Genomic DNA, 21,322 nt, shown 5'->3' on the forward strand with positions numbered 1-21,322 from the left:
TCATTCATCCGATCCTGGGGTGCCTACCTTAATCCAGCTGTTGTTTAATCAGTAGGATTCCCAGGACGAGTAAGGCGAGATTTCTTCCGGAAGAAGCTCATGGTTGAAGGCCAAGGTAGATACATCCATATACATTCAGCAGCATGAGAAGAACTGTGATAGAAGAAAGCATGGAAGAGAAGGAAAAATCCTTACTCAGACCAGAGGGTCAAAGACTTTTCTGAAGAGGGTGAAGGGGTGGGTGGGAAGGCATCAAACCAGATGGACCAGTAGTGTCCAGAGCTAGAGGTCAGAGGTCCATGCTTGTTGGAGGAAACCCCCAGGACTTCTGAGCATTGGAGCACAGCAGGGGAGGGGAGGGGTGAGGAGACCAAGGCTGGAAACATAGGCAGGGGCAGAGCAGGAAGAACCCTACATCTCCACGATGAGGAACTCGCCTTCTACTTTGAAAATGTGAGAGATCAGGAAAGGTATTAACCAGGAATCAGATAACGGGCCGGACCTCTCTAAGCGCAGGGTTAGAAGGCGGGCAGGAGACCAGCATCCCTCAGGAAGTGCTGTGAGGCAGGGGATGAGCTGGAGAGACGGTGAACAGCAGAGCTCATGGACCATAGTTGCAGCTGGAGAGCCCATGAGATGGGGTAGGGGAAGCAGGGGCTGGGCTTTGGGACCAGGCAAATAGGGACTCAAAACTCCAGATCTGGGCTTCCCTGGTAGTGCAGTGGTTGAGAATCTGCCTGCTAATGCAGGGCACACGGGTTCGAGCCCTGGTCTGGGAAGATCCCATATGCCGCGGAGTGACTGGGCCCGTGAGCCACAAGACTGAGCCTGCGCGTCCGGAGCCTGTGCTCCGCAACGGGAGAGGCCGCGACAGTGAGTGGCCCCCACTTGCCACAACTAGAGAAAGCCCTCGCACAGAAACGAAGACCCAACACAGCCAAAAAAGTAAGTAAATAAACAAATGTGGGGTTTAAAAAAAAAAAAGAATTAAAAATTAATCAATACAATCATAAATAGCATGTAGGTCAAATAATAAAGCATAATTAAAATTAGGAAAAAAAAACCCTCCAGATCTGCCATTTGCTGGATGAGGGATGTGGGTAAATTAATAACCTTCTCTGAACCTGTTTCCTTGTCTGTACTGCTGGAATAATAACCACCCCAGAGGGGAGAGGGAACTAAATCTGAAAGTGCCTATAAAGTACTCAGTATGGCATATTCGTGTCAGTACCATCACGTGGGGAGAACAAAAGGCAGGTTTCTCAGGAGCCTGAGGGATGGAGACCAGGGAGCTCTTGTCTTCCTCAGACACATGAGATGGTTGTTGGGAAATAGGGGCCAATGGGGTCCCCTGCTGCCAGGAGAGAACGTAAGCTGGGGCTTGGAGGGGACTCAGAAGAGGCCAAGGTGATTGGCACAGGTGCTTCCCTAGGTGTGGGTAGCGGTGAGACGAAGTATGGGATCTTACAGACCATGCCTACGTGTGCACATATCAGCACTGCACTCAAGACCCAGAGAAGCACAAAGGCCAATGCAGCCTTTCCGAAATGGATTTTCCTCTAGAAAACCTCCCTCTGATTGTGATTTTCTGGATTCCTTCTCTTTACATGCTGCTATACCAGTGTGCCGTGGAAGACAGTTTGGGAAGTGGGGCGCTCTGCTCATCTGTAAGGGGTACAGCCCTGTCTGACCTCAGATGGGACGAGATGTTTCCTGGAGTGAAGGGGCCGGAGGGAGCAGGTACAGACCTGGGCAGTTAGAGAAGAGTCACTTTATTAGCATAATGATGGCAGAGGGGCGGGGGCTTTAGCTGTTGGCAGCGATGGTCTGCTGAATCCAGTCCACATAGTCGCAGACCTTGGTGTAGACCCCAGGCTTGCCCTTCTGGGCACAGCCAGAGCCCCAGGAAACAATGCCCTGGAGCTCTCCGTTGCAGGCCACAGGGCCGCCAGAGTCACCCTGGGGAGGAAGCGGTGGGACAAGATTTATAAAGAGAGAAGAAGGGACCCAGAGCCACACACAGTCTGAACCTTACGAGACCCCGTTCCTGTCGGCTCTGTGGTTCCACATCTCTCCACAGTGTGAAGAGATGCCACGCACACTAGGCTCCCTTGTTTCTCCACGGGACCACTGCCCAGGGACCTCCTCTACCAGCCCCACAGCCCCGGGCAATCAAATCCCGTTCCCAGGGGGCCTGTGTGTCTGGGCAGGGGTCTCAGAGTGGTAGGGTCAAGTCACCTGGCACGAATCACTGCCTCCCTCGAGGAAGCCGGCGCAGACCACGTTGTCAGTGATCTGTCCAGGGTACGAGGCTTCACACTCGGCCTGACTCAGCAGTGGGGTGTCCAGGCACTGCAGCAGCTCGGGGTAGTTGACTTTGAGGGGCAGGAAGAGATCAAGGAAAGGAAAATGTGGGTCAGGCCAGGACGGGATGGCAATCCAGTGCTGAACCCTGAGGGCGGCCAGGAGAGGCCTCCAAGGAGTGATGGGTTTCAACTCCCAGAAAGCTCACTGCAGACCCCTCCCTAGAGGTGCTAATAGCAAGGGCTACATCTGTCCTGTCTTTTGATTCTCGGGTTCAACTCCTTGACACTTTGCATCTCTCTGGTACCCAGCAGAGAGCCCTTTGTGTAGTAGGCACTTGACGTGAATTTGCGACTGGAAGCAAAGGGGTCCCAGCTCAGGGGATGCTCAGTTCTGGGCAATGCGGGTAGATTGGAGGGTGAAGTCGTGAGGGTCCTACTCACCTCCAGAGCTCAGGGTGTTGCCCCAGCCGGAGATGAGGCACTGGGTGCCAGCGGGCGCACAGGCGCTGGGCAGAGCTAAGGTGGGCACCCGGGCATCGATGACCGCAGGCGAGGAGAGTTTGATCAGCAAGATGTCACTGTTCAGAGTCCAGCTGCTGGAGTTGGGGTGGCAGACGATCTTGGCCGCGTCGACGAGCTGCTCACGGCCCTCCAGGACGTCGACGTTGCGCTCTCCCAGCCTCACCTGGAGGCGGCCATTGCGGGCGAAGCACAGTAAAGGCCTTTTGCCCACATCCCTGCGTCCCCCAGCGTTTTCCCTGCTCACAGGTGGTGTGGGAATGTCACAGGGCAGTAGAGGGGCAGTGGGTCAGGGAGGCCGTGAAGGGGTCCCGGGGGGGATGCTCCCCCATTTGCTTTTCCAGCCGCCTTCCCCATGCCTCTCATGCATTCAGGGCCGTGGGTGCCACCGAGCCACTTCGAGTTCCCCGGGCATCCTTCATCCTCTGCCACCTTGCGAACTACACGGGTGACTTCTACTCCCTCCGTTCTCGCTCTGCTAAGTACCATCGTCCCGTAGGAGCTAATCCAGAGCTTCTCAAAGTGCAGCCCCGGGACTGCAGCCTCAGCCTCAGCTGGGAACTCATTCTCAGTTCCCACCCCAGACCTACTGCATCAGAAGCGCTGGGGGTGGGACCCAGCAATCTGTGTTTTAACAGGCCCTCCGGGTGACTCTTACGCGCACTCAGGTTTGAAAGCCCTTGGTCTTCACAGTGATTCTCAGCTCTGCCCAGAGAGTAGATCTGCCAGAGGCAGTTATGAACTCACCAATACTCAGACTCTCTTCCTAAAAATTCTGAGTCAAATAGGAACTAGGCAACTGTTTTTATTGTTTTTGTTTTTTAACATATCTCAGGTGGTTTTAACCTGTAGCCAACTGGCAAAGGTTACTCGGTGTGAGGCCCTTGCCTGCTTTTCAAGCTGGCCACTCCTACCGCAAAATGGTCCGTCCCTGCTTTTATGACCCGCAGCCCTTGCTGTTTGAGCTATTGATTTGGGGTGTCAGCGGCTTCCTATCAGGTGCCCCATTTTACCCGCAGCTCCTGCGAGTCAGCTGCCATCGTCAACTTCTTCTCGTCCCCATCATCGTTTCCCAACTTCAGCAACCCCTACACAGACCCCAGCTCCTCCAGAGGGCCCTGGGTGGGCGGTGGGCTTTGTAGCCAGGGGCCCAGCACTTACGACTTGTAGCAGTGAGCCGCGGACACCACCCACTGGTCACTGTTGAGGGAGCCCCCGCAGAAGTGGTAACCGGAGTTCAGGGACACCTGGTAGGGGATGGAATGCGCTGCACAGGTGTGGACCCCTATGATCTTGTCATCATCGTCCGTGGGAAAAGCAACTTGAGACAGGAAGGGAGAAGCCAATTCAACAGGAGGGGTGGGGTTGGAGCCCAGAGCCCTGCGGCTGGACCTTGCTAATTAGGATTCCTGAAGGAGCACAGTGGTGAGAGGGAGGCCACGGGGGAGCATCCCCCGCTTGTCTCACAGAGGTAGTTCTCCCGAGTTGCTCTGTGTGCCTGCAGGGCACAGAGCTAGGGACCCTGCAGGGGCTCGGGCCCAGACCTCCCCTGGGGCCAAGGACAAGAAACCCCCTCACAGTGCATTCAGTGCGATAGGGTCGGAATGGGGTCCTCTCACCCACCGAATGCTTCTTTCTCTCTCTTACTCATCACCAGTCTACTCCCCACTGCAATTTCAGCCCCGGCTTGTCATGATGGGACGGCCTAAGTAGGAAGATCTGACGGCGAAGGCCTGGCTGTAGCCAGCTCCTCCCGTAGCTCACATCTGCGCAGTGAGGCTGGGGACCCACTGCGCAGGACAAAGGTAGTTACGGTTATTGGCCAATAGAACAGTGATTTGCAGCTGTGGCTTTACATCCGGGCATCTGAAAACTACCTGGGAGGCTTAAAAGGTCAATGCATGGGCCACACCCCAGGCCAATTAATAGGACTGGAATGAGTCATCGTTCCACCTCCCCAGGTGCATCCGAGGTTAGGAACAGCTGCCGTGGAGCTATCCTAGAGCCTCAGGTCCTGGCTCATTTCACAAACCGTCCCCACCTGGTCTCCCTTTCTCGCCTCTCCCAACAAAGCCCCGAAACTGGTGGATGACGAGGGTGGGAGTGGAGTCCGGCAGCAGGTGAGAGAATGAGGCTTAAAGAGACCCCCAGAGTGGGAAGGAGGGGTGCTGGACAGGGAAGGTAGGATCTCAGCACACAGGTAGAACAGGAAAGGTAGCAGGAATGGTGGAGCATGTATCTCTGCCAGGACAGGGGCAAATGGGGTGCAAAGCAACACATGGGACTCACCAGCAGCTCCCACAAAGGCAACGATCAGCAGTGGATTCATGGTGGAGAAGTGTAGTTGAGTGGCTGACGGAGAGCCTTTATACCTCCCGAGGAGAGGGAGGGTGCGTGTAGGTGAGGGTGGAGGGTCACCACCCCCAACCCCGTACAAACACACCTGCAGCTTTCCTTTTCCTGGAGTCTCGCTTGGTGCTTTGTGGCCCTGACTCCGTCTGAAAGGGAACCCCCAACTGGTTGGGCTTTTCTGTGTCTAAAGCCTTAAGACTAGCCTTCTCCTGATGCTTTGCGCTCCCCCTTAGAATCAACTATCACACCCGCAATACAGTATGAGGTGAGTTTTGGTCAAAGTATCAGGAGTCACCTTACAGGCAGAGAAAATAGATATAGGTGGAAACCATTACCTCCTACTCTAGGCTCAGATGTGTAGGTTGGATTCCAGTCCGCATTTGCCCAGATTCAATTTGAATAAGACTCTGCAGCACTTGGCACTCTTCATTCTGAATTTTGGATTCCTTTGTCTATTTCTCTAAGACGTTCTCCTAGGACTTACCTGGTGGCGCAGTGGTTAAGAATCCGCCTGCCAATGCAGGGGACACGGGTCCGAACCCTGGTCCGGGAAGATCCTACATGCCTCAGGGCAACTAAGCCCGTGCGCCACAACTACTGAGCCTGCACTCTAGAGCCCGCGAGCCACAACTACTGAAGCCCACGCACCTAGAGCCCATGCTCCACAGCAAGAGAAGCCACCGCAATGAGAAGCCCGCCCACCGCAATGAAGAGTAGCCCTTGCTCGCCGCAACCAGAGAAAGCCCGGGCGCAGCAACGAAGACCCAACGCAGCCAAAAATAAATAAATTAATTAATTTAAAAAAAAGACATTCTCTTGGTTGATTTTTAGCTCTTGGCACATCAAGCCACTGGCTTTTCATTATGATAATGCTGGATGGTTTCTGTGCGCTTTACTATACCAAATGGGTGTGAGTCTTTCACGGACCTTTTTCACTTTATTGTCACAACCACCTATGGGGTTGCCATTTTATAGATGACAAGATGAGCTTTATAGAGGTGATGTAACTTTCTCAAGGTCACACAGCCAGTAAGCTGTAGAGGTGGGATTTAGCATGGCAGGCCAACTCCAGAGCCTGTAAATTCTACCACAGAACGTTTGGCTCCCCTTCCCTTTATTTGATCCTCACACAGCCTCACGAGTTGGGCAACAGATACCATTTTCTCCTTTTTACCAATGAAAACTCTAAAGCTAAGCGGTTAAGTGACTTCTCCAGGGTCACCCAGCTAAGGAATCCATAAATGACACCAGAACCTTTCCCTATGGAAGCTAAGTTCATTCCCACCATGTTGCTACATAGTGGAGTCTTTCAGATCTCCTACTGGTCTGAAAAGTAGATTTTTGTCAGATTCCAAATCGTTAGTTTCTCTTTAAAAAATACGTCCCTCCGCCAGCCCCCCAGCTCAGGTATTTCTCCTCAGCTCTTAGTCAACTCCTCCTTGGCCCCCCAGGGTCCTTTACCAGCTCCAATCAGATTGTCAAATTCTCTGCTGTCTTTCCTCCAAACTCCCGACTCCTTCCCGCCTCCATTATTTTTTCTAAACTAGGTATTTTGCCCACTGTGCAATTTCTCTTTATCCGCTAAGAACTATTTTCTTGAATGGCGCAGCCTGGGAATCACTGAATCTGGGTAGTGAAGGGGTGGTCTGTGTGATCCAAACACACTGAAGGGTGAGACAGAGGCTAGAGGCACAGACTGGGCATAGGCTGGTTGGCTGCATGGAGTAGTCTGCTGCTCCTCCCCAGCCCTCTCCTGCTTCCCACCTTGAAGCAAGGAAGGTGGGTACGTCTACTTGCACATTTTATCTAGTCTTCAGGCTGATACAGAGGGGTGAATGGGGGAGTCTCTAGCAATTGAAGCTTTTTATCTGAAGACAGATTGGTTCCTATACTATAATGGTCTTTTTGTCCACATTGCAGTCATTCCTTGTCTCATCCCTGGGCTTATTAACGCTGCTTAAGTGACTCCAGAGTCTACTGAAGAGTACTCAGAGGAGAGCCAGTAAGGAGTCTGGGAGGAATACCCACGTGGCTGTTATTGTAGCAGCCATGACTTGTACCACGATACGCAGAGTTTAATAAATGACAGGTGTATTTACTTTTCTAAATCATATTAGATCCAGACTGAGCCCCACAAGTCAAGTTCAGTGGTAAGCCCAGTCCACTGAGCTCCCTCCACTCATTTAGCTTTTAAAAACTCTAGACTCTGTTGTCCATTTGGAAGGCAGCCAACTGGTCAGCCCACTTCCTATAGGCCGACCTGTCCAGGAGGATCTTCAAAAGGCTCCCAAGTCTCAGAACTGAGTGCTCAGTCCACACAGGAACCAACACAGCTCCAAACTGAGGACCGTCCAAGTTCAGGGCCACTGTGTTTGAGCAGGTTCTGGGCTTGCCTCTCTAGAACCCACCATATCTGTTCCCTTTCCCAGCCTGGGCGGGGTGGGGTGGTGGAGCAGAGGGAGCTGGCACACGTTTTGGGGCCACCATTCTCCTCAAGCAGAAAGGTGAAAAGCCTCTGTCCCCTCCCTGTTAGAACAATCTAGTTCATTTTTAATGGCCTTACATTGCCTGAACTCAAATGATTTTTGTACAGTGTTTCTCCAGGGAAGTCCACATGGCTTGGCAAATTTTTCTCTTTTCTGCTGAATCATATTTATTTACTCAATGTATTAGTTTGCTAGGGCTGCCATAACAAAATACCACAGAAATCTATTTTCTCACAGTTCTGGGAGCTAGAAGTCCACGATCAAGGTGTTCATAAAAGAAACTTTCACATACTGAGGTATGGAGAAGTCATTCTGGCTTATACATGAGTTAATTTGAATTTTATGCTAACTAAAACAGCCTGTTTGTTGCCCATCAGACATATACTGTACATCTGCTTTAATTATTAAAGAAAAGGGCACATTGACTGGAAGTAAAAACGTCTATGTTAAAACATAAAATGCCTCTTTTCCTGGGACACCAGTGCTGATACTCCTTCGATGATAAGACTCCTTCTCAGGGACCAAGGACATACTGACTCACTGTACGTGTTGATCTGTTTTGTTTTAAACCTTGAAGGAATGTATCCCTGACTTGTTTAATGTTCTTTGTTCTGACAAGATATAAAACTGGGTTGAAAACCATGCTTCTCTGGAGCAGTTCCTCAGAGTTATCTGAGAGGCTGTCTTCTGGGCTATAGTTCTCAGTTTGGCTCAAATAAAACTTGTTTCTATTCCTATTACAGATTGTTTATGGATTATTTTCGTCGACAGTGTCAACAGGGTTGTTTTCTACTGAGACTTCTCTCTCCTTGGCTTGCACATGACCTTCTTCTAACTGTGTTCTCATGTAGCCTTTCCTCTGTGGGCACGTCCCTGGTGTCTCTCCTTTTATGACCTAATCTTTTCTGATAAGGACACCAGCCAGATTGGATTAAGGTCCACTCTAATGGCCTCATTTAATTATTTCTTTAAAGATCCTATCTCCAAATACAGTTACATTCTGAGGGACTGGGGGATAGGACTGCAGCATATGAATTTTGGAGGAACACAGTTCAGTCCATAACACTAAGTAAATATTTACTGAATTCCTGTGATGTTCCTGTAATTTCTCTAAGCGTTATGGAAACAGCAATGAAGAAGACACAAAAGGTCCTTGCTTTCATGGCATCTATGTGTATTTATGTGTGTTCGTGTCCACACATATGTAAGGAGGTATAGCTATGAGAGGCAGACAGTAAATTAAAAATGTATATATACATATATATGTATATATACATATAAAATGTGTATATAATGCCTACAGTTGACCTTTGAACAACATGGGGTTTGAAATGCACTGGTCTGCTTATACATGGATTTTTTTTTTACAATAAATACTATAATATTACATGATCTGAGGTTGGTTGAATGCACAGGTGTGGAACTTCGGATACAGAGGGCCACCTGTAAAGTTATACATGGATTTTCAACTGTGCAGAGAGTTAGTGCCCTTAATCCGCACCTTGTTCAAGGATCAACTGTATATTTAATCAGACTATGGTGATTAGATGTTATTAAAATAGGATAAAGTGATAATAAATGTGAGTAACTGGTGGCTGGGTCCACAAGTGCTATATTAGGTAAGAAGTTCGGGAAAGCTGTACTTTGGGGAGATAGTATTTGAGTTGAGAACCTGAATAAGAAGATGCCAGCCCTGTGAAGGTGGGGTAAGAAGGGCTTTCATCATTCCCTGCTGAGACTATAACAGAAATAAATTGACACAACCACTGCTTTTTATATTAAATTACCCTATCATCTAGCATGTAGATATTTACCTTGCTATTAATTTTAATTGTAAAAGCTGACATTTAAAGCATGGTTTAAAGGATCAATTTAAAGGATCAATACACCGAAATATTCTTATAAGTTAATGTCAAGTATATTTTTTGACATGAAATATTGTTGGCTTAAGAGAATAAATGATAAAATACATATGATCTAATTTTATTTAAATGGGTGATTTTAATTTTCCTCAGTTTAATAAACTGTGTATTTCACAAAAAAAGGCATTAATTTTGTTATTAAAATAGCTAAAATAAAGAGAAACAATTATAATAATAAATAAAATTGTCCCAGAGAGGGCAATGCCTGACCTTGAGGATGGAATTGTTAATGGTAAAATTTCATGCATTACAGTGAGAACTACATTTAACTAGTAACTAAATTGTGTGTTTTGTCTCTACCAGGCACAGTGTGATGTGGTTTACATGGAAGACTTCATCTCATGCTTATAAAAATCCTCACGCCTTTCTTTTTTGGCATCATTATTATCCTTATTTTATATATAACAATATTATATATATGCATATGAAATTGTGTAACCTGTCAAGGTTACACCTGGTGATAAAGCAGTGGAGTCAAGTTTTAAGCTCAGGTCTGCCTGGGAACAGAAATCAAGCCCCTAACCACAGCGTTTTACTGCTCCTTAGGAGAAAAGTCTGCCATTGTACAGGAAGATGCTCACAGCCCGAGGCTTATTTGTAGGTGAATTTGCCCATTTCCTAGGGAGCAGGGGACAGGAAGGTAAACCAGCACTTCTGATCCATCTGATCAAATGGGTGCACATGTGGATCCCTGTGACCAGGAGAATCAGCATGTGTAGAAACCGGGTAAGACCCACGGGAACTTGTACAGGACCGTGAAGGGAATCGCTTCTTCATAAAGCCAGGCTACGGGAAAAGCTACACATAGTGAAAGGGCGAACTAAAGAAAATAACCCCCCAGGCAGCTGACAAGGACTATTATTTTTCTTTGTCTTGGCTTTGGGTGGAGGATTAAAAACAGCTTCCTCAGGCTTCCCCGGTGGTGCAGTGGTTGAGAGTCTGCCTGCCGATGCAGGGGATGTGGGTTCGTGCCCCGGTCCGGGAAGATCCCACATGCCGCGGAGCGGCTGGGCCCGTGAGCCACGGCCACGGAGCCTGCGCGTCCAGAGCCTGTGCTCTGCAACGGGAGAGGCCACAGCAGTGAGAGGCCCGCGTACGCAAAAAAAAAAAAAAAAAAACAAACAGCTTCCTCTGAATATTCATGGCCACTGAGAGGTCAGCCCTTTGGGGTTTGGCACAGACACTGTATGGCCAAGAAGATGGACGCTGAGAATTATAAAAGAAAACATCAGGTCTGTTGCACCCCAATTGCTTGACAGAGGCAAAAATAAATATTTCCTGGAAAGCCCACCTTTACTCCAGGATTTAGGGGATTCCCAAAGATAAATTTTATAATATCAAATTACACAATGCACAGGGAAATAAGCCACCCTGAGTGAGAGGCAGCAGAAACCACAAGAAAACCAGGTGCGTAAAGTCATCAGATGTTGGCACGAACAGGTAATTCCAAGTATAAGTTTGATAGCCTTAAAGAAATAAAATAACTGAAAAATACAGGAAGAGTAAGATTTTTCAGAAATGACTGCTTATATTTGTAGAAAGACCCAAGTAGATTTCCTGGAAATGAAAATATATTTTAAATTAAAAAGTCAATTGAAAAAAAAAAAGGTCAGTTGAAAGGTGAAATGGCTTAATGGAGTTGAGGTGTGAATTAGTAAATAGGACAGAGAGTCTAAAGGAATTACCCCTAACACAGCACAGGGAAGCAAAAAGAGGGAAAATGTGAATGCATGGCTAGAATCTAGATGATGCTGGGAAAGTTGAACACAGGCTAGATCTATTCTTCAGGACTGAGGTTCTGGCCCTTGCGAAGATTTTCCTTTACCACTACCTTTCAGAACCATACTTATGTTAAACTGTAATGATCATTCCAGAATAAAATGCAACCCTACCCAGAAAACAGCCCCATAGTTTTTCAGCTGCAAATAGGGAATTCCCACAAAACCTTGCATACGGATTGAGGGTAAGGTGGGTGTGGAATAGGAGTGTGGACCAGGAAACTGGGACTTGCTCTTGAAATCAAATTGTGCCTCCTTCCAGCTGTGCTTGAATCTTGTCTTAATTACACATTTTCCACTGAGTAACAGAATACTCTGTGCTGTTCAACTTCACAGTTTTGCAAATCAGCTAACACCCAGTGCTGAATGCCGTGATAAGGCATTTAGCAAACAGCCAGGAGCAGCTTTTCAAAGGAAGAATAGTTGTTGCCGGTAGAAGACAGACAGGATGGCTTTACACCAAAACTCTTTGCATCTGCCTGTGATTCTCTTACTGGGGAATGCCACGAGCTCTACAGAGCAGCCCATCTGCCATGGGCACTTCAAGAATAACTGAGCTACTCGGTCTATGGCCCGGGTGGCTGGGAAGCTTACATCATCGCCTCATTCTGCTACAGAACTCTGTCTTGCACTGGCCCAGCCTTACAGATGACACAGCAAATGGACCAGAGTAGCACACCCAACTGTAGTATATGTTAACTCCGAAATCCAGAAAGTCCCATGAAGCATTGCACCTCTTTCTCCACGGCAGATGATGTAAGATGCAGCAGCTCGCCCCTCACTTTGGAGGACATTCCAACATAACTCACACCTCTGGACTCCTCAGAAGCTCACCAAATCGGCAGGTCCCTGAATTTTTGCAGATCTGCATTGGTCTGGCATGCATATGTCGTACCAAGGTATCTAGCGTGCTTTACAATTTCCATTCACCAAGAACAATCGGCATAATGCCATCAGTGTACTGGACCAGTAGGATATCAAGATGGCTAAGGGCCTTCTAAACTATATCGATAGAGAACAGGCTAAAAATAGACTTGAGATAAAATACTTAAAGGGTACTTCTGAGTGTGCCACTTGAAGGCAAATTGTATCTGATTGTCTTTACTGAATATTTCTAAACATTCCTCTGCAAGAAATTTTATCCTCACCCTCCAGTAGCTACTCTTCCTGTCTGTGGATGGGGCCCTCCGGCGGATCCTGCCAGTTCTCTCCCCATCCCAGCCTACCCATTCACACCCATCCCCACCCACCAGTACACAGGCAGCTGCATCTGCCCAAGAGCTGTGGTTTCCCCCCTCCAGCCTGCTTCCCAGGGTTCTCAGGCTAACCTGGATGGAGCCGGGTAGGAGGTTGCAGGGGTTCTTGCTGGGACCTTTGATCTGTGCCCAGCACGTGTCTCCAGCGCTGCAGAAGTAAAGAGCTGCTATCCTCGGGGCTCACACTGCTCACAGTCAGAGTTGAGAACGGCAGGTTTGGGCGGCGAATGGGAAACTTGTCCTTGGTAAGCCCACTCTCATAAGTGGCCTCAGAGCCCTGATTCACAGTTGCCATCAGCACCAAGCTCTGTCCTGGAAACTTGACGGTACCAGTACATGAAGGTGAGCTGGCCATCGACCTATAACACTGGATCATCACGGAGGGCCCGCATTCACAGGTGTCCCTGCTTGGCTTTTGAGATAGGAGAGCACCAAACACAGAGCCTAGTTCCACAGAGATAGAAAAACCCACTAGGGCTGATAAGCCTGTCCCCAGGCAGGAAGGTCTTTTACTATTTGCTCCAATACCACCTTGGCCCCCAAAGAAACCTGTAGTACTGCCTGCACTTTGGTTTTGTTCTGCCAACTGTTATTATGTCAGGATCCTCTAATCCAACATCTCCCCCATCCTCTGACTGGTGGCCTCGGACACCCTACTCCTCTCCCCAACATCCACATTTACCCCAAACTTCCCCCCAGTATAAGGCCATACCTAATCCCAGGAGAAGTGGCAGAAGAGTCAATATCTTTAGGTGATGGCCTCGCCTCTTCCCAGAGAAAAGGCACTAAGACATCAAATTCAAGTTCATCTTCTGTCACCACTGTGTAGCTCATCCCTACTGGCTCTCTCTTCCCTTCTTGGCATAGGCAGTCGAGTTTCTGCAGAATATGGAGACTTGTCTGCTCCCTAGTGGAGATGTGTGGCTCTTCACTTAGTTTGGATCTTCATTCACAAGTCTCTCAGCCTGCAATTGCAGTCTATCCACCACGCGTCCACCACCTCCCCATCCATCACTACTGAGCACCACGTATGTGCTACTCCTTGGGTGTAAAGCAAGACTAGGTATGCAATATGGACCTTAGATAACTAAAGGTAAAATTTTAGAATATTAGGGAAACATAATTCAGAATATTGACTGTCTGCTGAGTCTTTATTTTGGTTGTCCCAAATTGAACGCATTCTTCCTTCCCTGATACATACTCCAGTAAACTGGCTCATACTGCTGAATACATTCCTCTTAATAAGTGGTGCATGTATATACATGGAATATTAGTCATAAAAAGGAACGAAATAGTGCCATTTGAAGAGACATGGATGGACCTAGAGACTGTCATACAGAGTGAAGTAAGTCAGAAAGAGAAAAACAAATATCGTATAATATCGCTTATATGTGGAATCTAGGAAAATGATACAGATGAACTTATTTGCAAAGCAGAAATAGAGACACAGATGTAGAGAACAAACACCAAGGGGGGGAGGCGGGGTGGGATGAACTGGGAGACTGGGACTGACATACACACACTACTATGTATAAAATAGATGACTACTGAGAACCTACTGTATAGCACAGAGAACTCTACTCAATGTTCTGTGGTGACCTAAATGGGAAGGAAGTCCAAAAAAGAGGGGATATATTTATACACATAACTGATTTGCTTTGCTGCACAGCAGAAACTAACATAACATCGTAAAGCAACTATACTCCAATAAAAATTAGTTAAAAAATAAATGGTATCCCCACTCATCTTGCTGTCTAGGCTCAGAAATTCATCTTTTTTTTAAATTTTAAATTTATTTTTGGCTGCATTGGGTCTTCGTGGCAGGGCACGCAGACTTTCTCTAGTTGTGGCGAGCGGGGGCTACTCTTCGTTGCGGTGCGCGGTCTTCTCATTGCAGTGGCTTCTCTTGTTGCGGAGCACGGGCTCTAGACACACGGGCTTCAGTAGTTGTGGCATGCGGGCTCAGTAGTTGTGGTTTGCGGGCTCTAGAGCGCAGGCTCAGTAGTTGTGGAGCATGGGTTTCGTTGCTCCATGGCATGTGGGATCTTCCCGGACCAGGGCTCGAACCCGTGTCCCCTGCACTGGCAGGTGGATTCTTCACCACTGTGCCACCAGGGAAGTCCCCAGAAATTCATCTTTATTGCCTCTTTTCTTCTCAGGTCTCTCACAATTAATTCACAACTCATATGCGTGGTATCTCTATTTGTCATATCTCCGCCTCATTTTGGTCATCAATGGTTATTTGTAATACAGTTTCTTCTATTCTAATTCAGCTCATTATGGACTGTGGGACAGACCACCCCTCTGTAAAATTTGACAACAGTGCTATGGTCCTTTTTCATCATCCAGTTGATTTCCTCCGTCACGTAGCTTCCTGAAGCAGTTTAACACTTGCATAAAAACTGAGCTAATGTTTTTGAGCACTTACTCTGTGCTTTATAGGAGTTATTTCAGTCTGTGAATTGGGCGACTTAGGCATTTTTACAGATTAAGAAATTTTACAGATTAGACACGAAGACTTTATATAACCTAAACAAGTTCACACAATCTGAGATTAAGTGACAGAGGCCTGACTCAAATCCATGTCTTTGTGACACCAAAGCTCAGAAGCTAACAAGGGTGCTATTAGGGATTGCCTCACGTTTGCCGTTGCTTGTGCCTTAGTAGAGCAGAAGGCGGTGGATGACTGAGAACCATAGGCCTAGATACCCTAAAGGAAGCGAGGAACCTCTAGAAAGAAATGTTTGCAAAACTAACTTATCTCTTTGATTCTGAGATGCCATCTATTAAAAGATGTACTGTTAAAAACATAATTGTTATTTTTAAGTGGTTGTTAATTCTATTGCATTAGCAATGAACATTGAATATAGGATTTGCCAATATTTTAGAAAAATAAAATTGTGAAAAACAATTTACCTTATAATAGAGGAAATGTGGTATATTAGGGATAACAATATTCCAGTAACCCTTTTCTATGGTGTGTGTGTATAGCCCCTACATCTATGGGAGATGCTAGAGACAGTGGTTCAAAATAAAGCCTACATAGGAATAAAGACGCAGATGTAGAGAATGGACTTGAGGACACGGGGAGGGGGAAGGGTAAGCTGGGACAAAGTGAGAGAGTGGCATGGACATATATACACTACCAAATGTAAAATAGATAGCTAGTGGGAAGCATAGCACAGGGAGATCAGCTCAGTGCTTTGTGTCTCCCTAGAGGGGTGGGATAGGGAGGGCGGGAGGGAGACGCAAGAGGGAGGGGATATGGGGATATACGCATACGTATAGCTGATTCACTTTGTTATACAGCAGAAACTAACACACCATTGTAAAGCAATTATACTCCAATAAAGTTGTTAAAAAAAAAAACCCAAAAAACAAAATAAACCTTACAAAGTAATATCCTGGTAAAAAGTATAGAATAATCCAATTTTTCTTGACATGAAACATTAAGTACATTAAAATCTCTTGGTCAAATACACCAAACTTTCTTCCAAAATAAACCCAAATCTTTTTCTATTTTAGCAATCTTAAATTCTTCTGAAAATTGCCTAATTGCTTACTGTGATGGCATAAGCAAGAGTCTAAGACCGAAGAAAGCACAGACTCCCTGTGCCATTTCCCTGAGGTAATGGCATTCTGCTCAGGGTCCGGGGATCAGCACAGATGTGGGCGGTCTTCTCACTGTTGAGAAGCCTGAACAAAAGCCTCCAGCAGGTTTTCGGACCCTGGGGTGTGGGAGAAGGGTGTGAAGGGGGCGCGAGGAGTGGAGAAGTACTGGGCACTGAGTCAGAATGGGGAAGTGTCCCAGGGTTCCCCCACCTCCTCCCACGAGGAGGCCGTGGCAAAGGGGCCTGAGAAAGCCCTCTACCCAAAGCCCAAGGCCTCAGATAAAGAGACCTAGGAATGCAGTTTCAGGGCTAGGAACGCAAATGTTATGAAAAAATGACCAGCCCGGGGGTCTGAGTCCTTGAATACAGCTCCCTTCAAAGACAGCAGTGCGCTGGCTGTGGACCTGCAGGTAGGTGTGTGTTTAGCTTCGTAACCAAAACCAAGCGAAGGGAGAGATGTTGGAAGAAGCAGGCGCACTGCAGATCAGCACAGTTGTGGAGAGGAACTGGGTCTGGGAATAGCGCTCTCTCTACTAGAGGCTCAGTTGAGGTGATGGCAGCTGTAATGGGGAAGGACCCAGGTAGCTCTGGAAACAGACTCACAGGCTCATACCTGTTCTGTTCTCTTGCAGTTGATTTTCTGAGTCTGGACAATGTTTGCTGCGAGAAGGATAGTAGATGCTTCATTCTTCAAAATAAACAGATATTTTCTCCAGTTGATTGTGAGTAGGGATATACCCTAATTTTTTTTGGTGGGGAGAGTTAAAAACAAAGGTTTATTTCTTGTTCATCTCCACCACGGGTTGTCTGGGGGCTCTGCCCTAGGTCTCCTCATTCAGGAACGTAGGCTGAAGCAGGAGTCACCAACTCAAGCACTCACTCGCCTCCCACGCAGAACTGAAGATAGGTCTGGAGGCCTCACATTGGCTGTTAAAGTTTCTGGCCTGGCAGTGACACATGTCACTTCTGCTTACTAATCACTCACTGCAACGTCTCATGCCCCACCCCCTGCCCAACCTCCAGGAACCAGGGGTACAATTCCATCGTGTGCCAGGAAGGTGGGCCCCAGAAATACTTGGTGAACAGCATTAATGATTATTAAAGTCACTCATACAATATACATCTCCTCAGTCTTCTTCCTAGGACGATGCTGATAACTTTGATTAGTTATCTATCTCTCTCCCATGCTGCCCATTAAGTTAGGCAAATCTGACTCTATTTCCTGTTCTAGGAATAGACCTGGATGCACTTAAGTCAATCAAAATCATCTTAACCTGGTTGTAATTGGTTCAGGAAGGAACATGAGACATAATTCAGGTCAATGAGATGCTATGAGAGGTTGCAGGGTCTTTGGGGAAAGTTTTTCTCATTCTTCCAGGACAGACAGCTTCTGGGAGTAACTCCCTTTTTCTCCCTGCATGTGAGGACGAAAGCAAGGAAGCCCCACTGCAACTTCAGATATAGCCTAATTCTTACCATCTCCTGCATCATAGTTTATTCCTTCCCTGATCAGAATTTTTCAATAAAACATTACTGACCATTCAGAGAACCTGGAGAAAGATGTATTTTTATCAGAGTTTTCCTCTTTATAGATTGAATGAACAGAATTCAAATCCCACAAACTTTCTCTGGAATCAGCACATGGACAATAACATTTACCTCAACAAAGGGTTTAGAATGTGTGAGTGCCCTCAATCAAGAGCAAAGGCGTAGAGATCAAACGTATAGATACCAAGGGGGAAGGGGCCTGGTGGGATGAATTGGGAGATTGGGATTGATATATACATACACTATTGATACTATGTATAAAATAGATAACTAATGAGAACCTACTGTACAGCACAGGGAACTCTACTCAGTGCTCTGTGGTGACCTAAATGGGAAGGAAATACAAAAAAGAGGGGATATATGTATATGTATAGCTGATTCACTTTGCTGTACAGTAGAAACTAACACAACATTGTAAAGCAACTATACTCCAATAAAAATTAATTTTTAAAAAAGAGCAAAGATACTGAGCAGAGTAGCAAATGTATAGTAAGAGGGAAAAAGATGGAAAGGAAAGGAGAGGGGAGGGGAGGGGAGGGGAGGGGAGGAAAGGAAAGGTTGATTTTAAAATGTTAGGGGAGGGCTTCCCTGGTGGCACAGTGGTTGAGAGTCCGCCTGCCGATGCAGGGGACGCGGGTTCGTGCCCCGGTCCGGGAAGATCCCACATGCCGCGGAGTGGCTGGGCCCGTGAGCCATGGCCGCTGAGGCTGCGCGTCCAGAGCCTGTGCTCTGCATGATTCTGAGAGAGGACTCCTTCTCCTGGCTGGAGTCTCATGAATTTAGGTTGGAAACAACATGTAAGATTGGTCAGGTTCACTTCAGAATGGCCCCTGACTTGGAAAGGAGTGGTGAGTGGGGCTTAAAATATACCCTGTGCTGTCCTGGCCAAGACGTGCGGCTATGGGCTCAGTTCTTCCTAACTGTCCACCTTTCTTCTAATGGGCACACGTGCTGTAAGAGCAGCACAGCTCAGCCCTGACTTAGGGTCACCCCCTCTTGCCTCTGCCCTTTTTGTGCACAGAGGATGTGGCCGTGCTGTGCTGTGCCCTGACTTAGGGTCACCCCCTCTTGCATCTGCCCTTTTTGTGCACAGAGGATGTGGCCGTGCCGTGCTGTGCCCTGACTTAGGGTCACCCCCTCTTGCATCTGCCCTTTTTGTGCACAGAGGGTGTGGCCGTGCCGTGCTGTGGATTCCCTGCTAGCGCAGAGGTGCACAGACATCTGGCTGGCGCTGGCCGACTCCAGGGTCAGAGGGATACCCTCCTTCTTTTTCCTGGAGACACTCGACCCATCGGGCACATCTCCTTTCTCAACACTGTCAACACTAAATGAGAAATGGAGCAGCTGCAGCCCCAGAACTGGGTCTTGTCGATACCAGAACATTCTCTCGTGATCCATATTCTCTATACATTCTATCACCACTTGCTCTCCCATTCTTTTGACCAGCTAGCTTGGAGTCTGGGTTACTTTTGCATGCATGAGGCCTGTGAAAGAGGGATGGAGGAGGTGAAAAAAGAGGCCACCAGGAGGCCTGATGAGGGGGAAACCTTATATCCAGAGTCTAGAAATAATAGGACAGGGGTTTGCCACCAACTCTCTGGACTCAGCTACTCCCAGGGAGCAAAACGCACGGAGGAGCCTGATTCCCATGGCAGGTTCGAGGCAAGAATGGGTCCTCTCTCAGGCCCAGGCTATAGGCAGATTGGCTATGATGTCACTGTCCCGCCCACACTCATGATCCCTCAGCCACCCTGTAGAGTCTAGAGAGTTTGGAGGTGCTAAAGTGAAAGCCAGCGCTTTTCTTCATGGGAGTGTTTGTGTGTGTGTGTGTGTGTGTGTGTGTGTGTGTGTGTGTGTGTGTGTGTAGAAAAAAGTTAACATAGTCTGTCTGATCTGTAGAAGGACCTGCTTACAAGGTAGGCCCTTGCCTTAATCTGGGAACTTGGATTTCGGGAGTGTTGCACCATTTGGTAACTGGTGGGTGTGGTTCATTTCACCTAGAGTGCTTGCACAAACAATGTAGTTGATGCTGAACACTGCTTTGAGTCTGGAATTTGGTATGCGCCAGGCAGGCAGTGCCTATGTGATGAGCTGTTATTAGTTTGCTAGGGCTGCCGTAATCATGTCCCATAGAATGGGTGACTTAAACAACAGAAATTTATTTTCTCATTATTCTAGAAGCTAGAAGTTCAAGGTGTTGGCAGGGTTAGTTTCTAATGAGGCCTCTCTCTTTGGATGAGAGAGGTGACTGTCTTCTCCCCCTGTCTTCACATTGTCTTCCCTCTGTGCGTGTGTCTGTGTCCTAATTTTCTCTTCTTATAAGGACACCAGTCGTATTGGGAAAGGGCCCATCCCAATGAGCTCATTTAACATGAATTACCACTTTAAAGACCTTATCTCCAAATATAGTCACATTCTGAGGTACTGAGGGCTAGGACTTCATCATAGGAATTTTCAGGAGACACAATTCAGTCTATAATACCAGCCCCCCAAAATATCTGGGATGCTGAGTCTCTAACAGGCTTCTCTGGGCAGAAACATTGCACACGGGTTGCTGTATTTTCATTGCTGGGATGAAAGTGTGCAGCTTCCTGGGATGCAGAGGGCATATGGATGTCTCACATGGATTCCTCCAAACTCTGCCTGTGTCTTCTTTTTCTTTTTTTCTTTAAATTAATTAGTTAATTTTTGGCTGCCTTGGGTCTTCATTGCTGTGCGCGGGCTTTCTCTAGTTGCGGAGAGCGGGGGCTACTCTTCTTTGCGGTGCGCAGGCTTCTCAATGTGGCGGCTTCTCTTGTTGCAGAGCATGGGCTCTAGGCGCGTGGGCTCAGTAGTTGTGGTGCACAGGCTTAGCCGCTCCGTGGCATGTGGGATCTTCGTAGACCAGGGCTCGAACCCATGTCCCCTGCATTGCCAGGCGGATTCTTAACCACTGCGCCACCAGGGAAGTCCCGCCTGCGTCTTCTTCCTCTTATGCTCTAGCTGAGTATCCTTACAAGGTCTGTGTAATAATCTTAGCCATGAGCACAACCATATGCTGAGTCCCATGTGTCCTCTTGTGAGTCTCTGAAGGTGAATCTCCAAAGTAGGGATTTTTTTTTTTTCCTGATTAGGAATACTTTACTGTTTCTCTCTCTCAACATATATTTCCTTCACAGCACGTTTAGTTTTTCATACAATATTATTTAATAACAGTAATTATTATAAGGAGTGTATTGGTTTCAGATTTTGGACCTAGACCGCCTGGGTTTCAAACCTGGTTCTTTGACTTATTTGTAGCTGCAGGCAAATACTGGGCCTCGGCATCCTTATATGTAAAATGGGACTAATAAAAATACCAACCTCCCAGGGTTATGGTAAGAAAGCAACAAGTTGATACATAGAAATTGGTTATAACCATGCATGTCTCAATAAATGTAGCCATTAAAAGCATTGACTGTTATCCCTACTACCATTATCTGCTGAAAACTAATTTTGTCTCAGACACTACATTAAAATTCTTCACTGATAAAGGATTTCTTTTACTCAGCAGCCTTATGTAAGT

At 47.2% G+C, this 21,322-nt stretch overlaps 1 protein-coding gene, 1 pseudogene and 2 gene segments (V, D, J or C); all 4 read right to left on the reverse strand.

The window, feature by feature from the left end:
- LOC115850792 (T cell receptor beta constant 1-like) overlaps window positions 1-21,322 on the reverse strand; it is a 97,349-nt gene that overhangs the window by 23,433 nt on the left and 52,594 nt on the right.
- The window catches only part of LOC115851778 (T cell receptor beta constant 1-like), a 61,752-nt gene that overhangs the window by 15,178 nt on the left and 25,252 nt on the right, over window positions 1-21,322 (reverse strand).
- On the reverse strand, window positions 1,807-5,154 carry PRSS2 (serine protease 2). 3 transcript variants are annotated; one of them, XM_070046296.1, is made up of 6 exons: window positions 5,115-5,154; window positions 3,987-4,146; window positions 3,672-3,681; window positions 2,748-2,991; window positions 2,239-2,375; window positions 1,807-1,959 (listed from the first exon to the last, which is right to left on the reverse strand). In XM_070046296.1, exons 1-6 carry the CDS (start codon window positions 5,152-5,154, stop codon window positions 1,807-1,809), a joined length of 744 nt encoding a protein of 247 aa, XP_069902397.1. The 3 variants fall into 3 exon arrangements, with proteins under 3 accessions (XP_069902397.1, XP_060161188.1, XP_060161190.1); XM_060305205.1 differs by lacking the exon at window positions 3,672-3,681 and having other exon boundaries at window positions 2,748-3,028; XM_060305207.1 differs by lacking the exon at window positions 3,672-3,681 and having other exon boundaries at window positions 2,748-2,998; window positions 3,984-4,146.
- Window positions 9,170-13,413, reverse strand: LOC138842818 (uncharacterized; annotated as a pseudogene).

Source organism: Globicephala melas, chromosome 9, assembly GCF_963455315.2.
Source record: "Globicephala melas chromosome 9, mGloMel1.2, whole genome shotgun sequence".
NCBI classification, from domain to species: domain Eukaryota; kingdom Metazoa; phylum Chordata; class Mammalia; order Artiodactyla; family Delphinidae; genus Globicephala; species Globicephala melas.

Bases quoted from the DNA above. Each gene is read 5' to 3' on its own strand.
- PRSS2 (XM_060305205.1), bottom strand. From the start codon at position 5,154: ATGAATCCACTGCTGATCGTTGCCTTTGTGGGAGCTGCTG. The intron at 3,029-3,986 runs GTAAGTGCTGGG...TGTGGGCAAAAG, and splicing joins GCGGCTCACTGCTACAAGTC to GCCTTTACTGTGCTTCGCCC. The intron at 2,376-2,747 runs GTGAGTAGGACC...TGCCCCTCAAAG, and splicing joins CAACACCCTGAGCTCTGGAG to TCAACTACCCCGAGCTGCTG.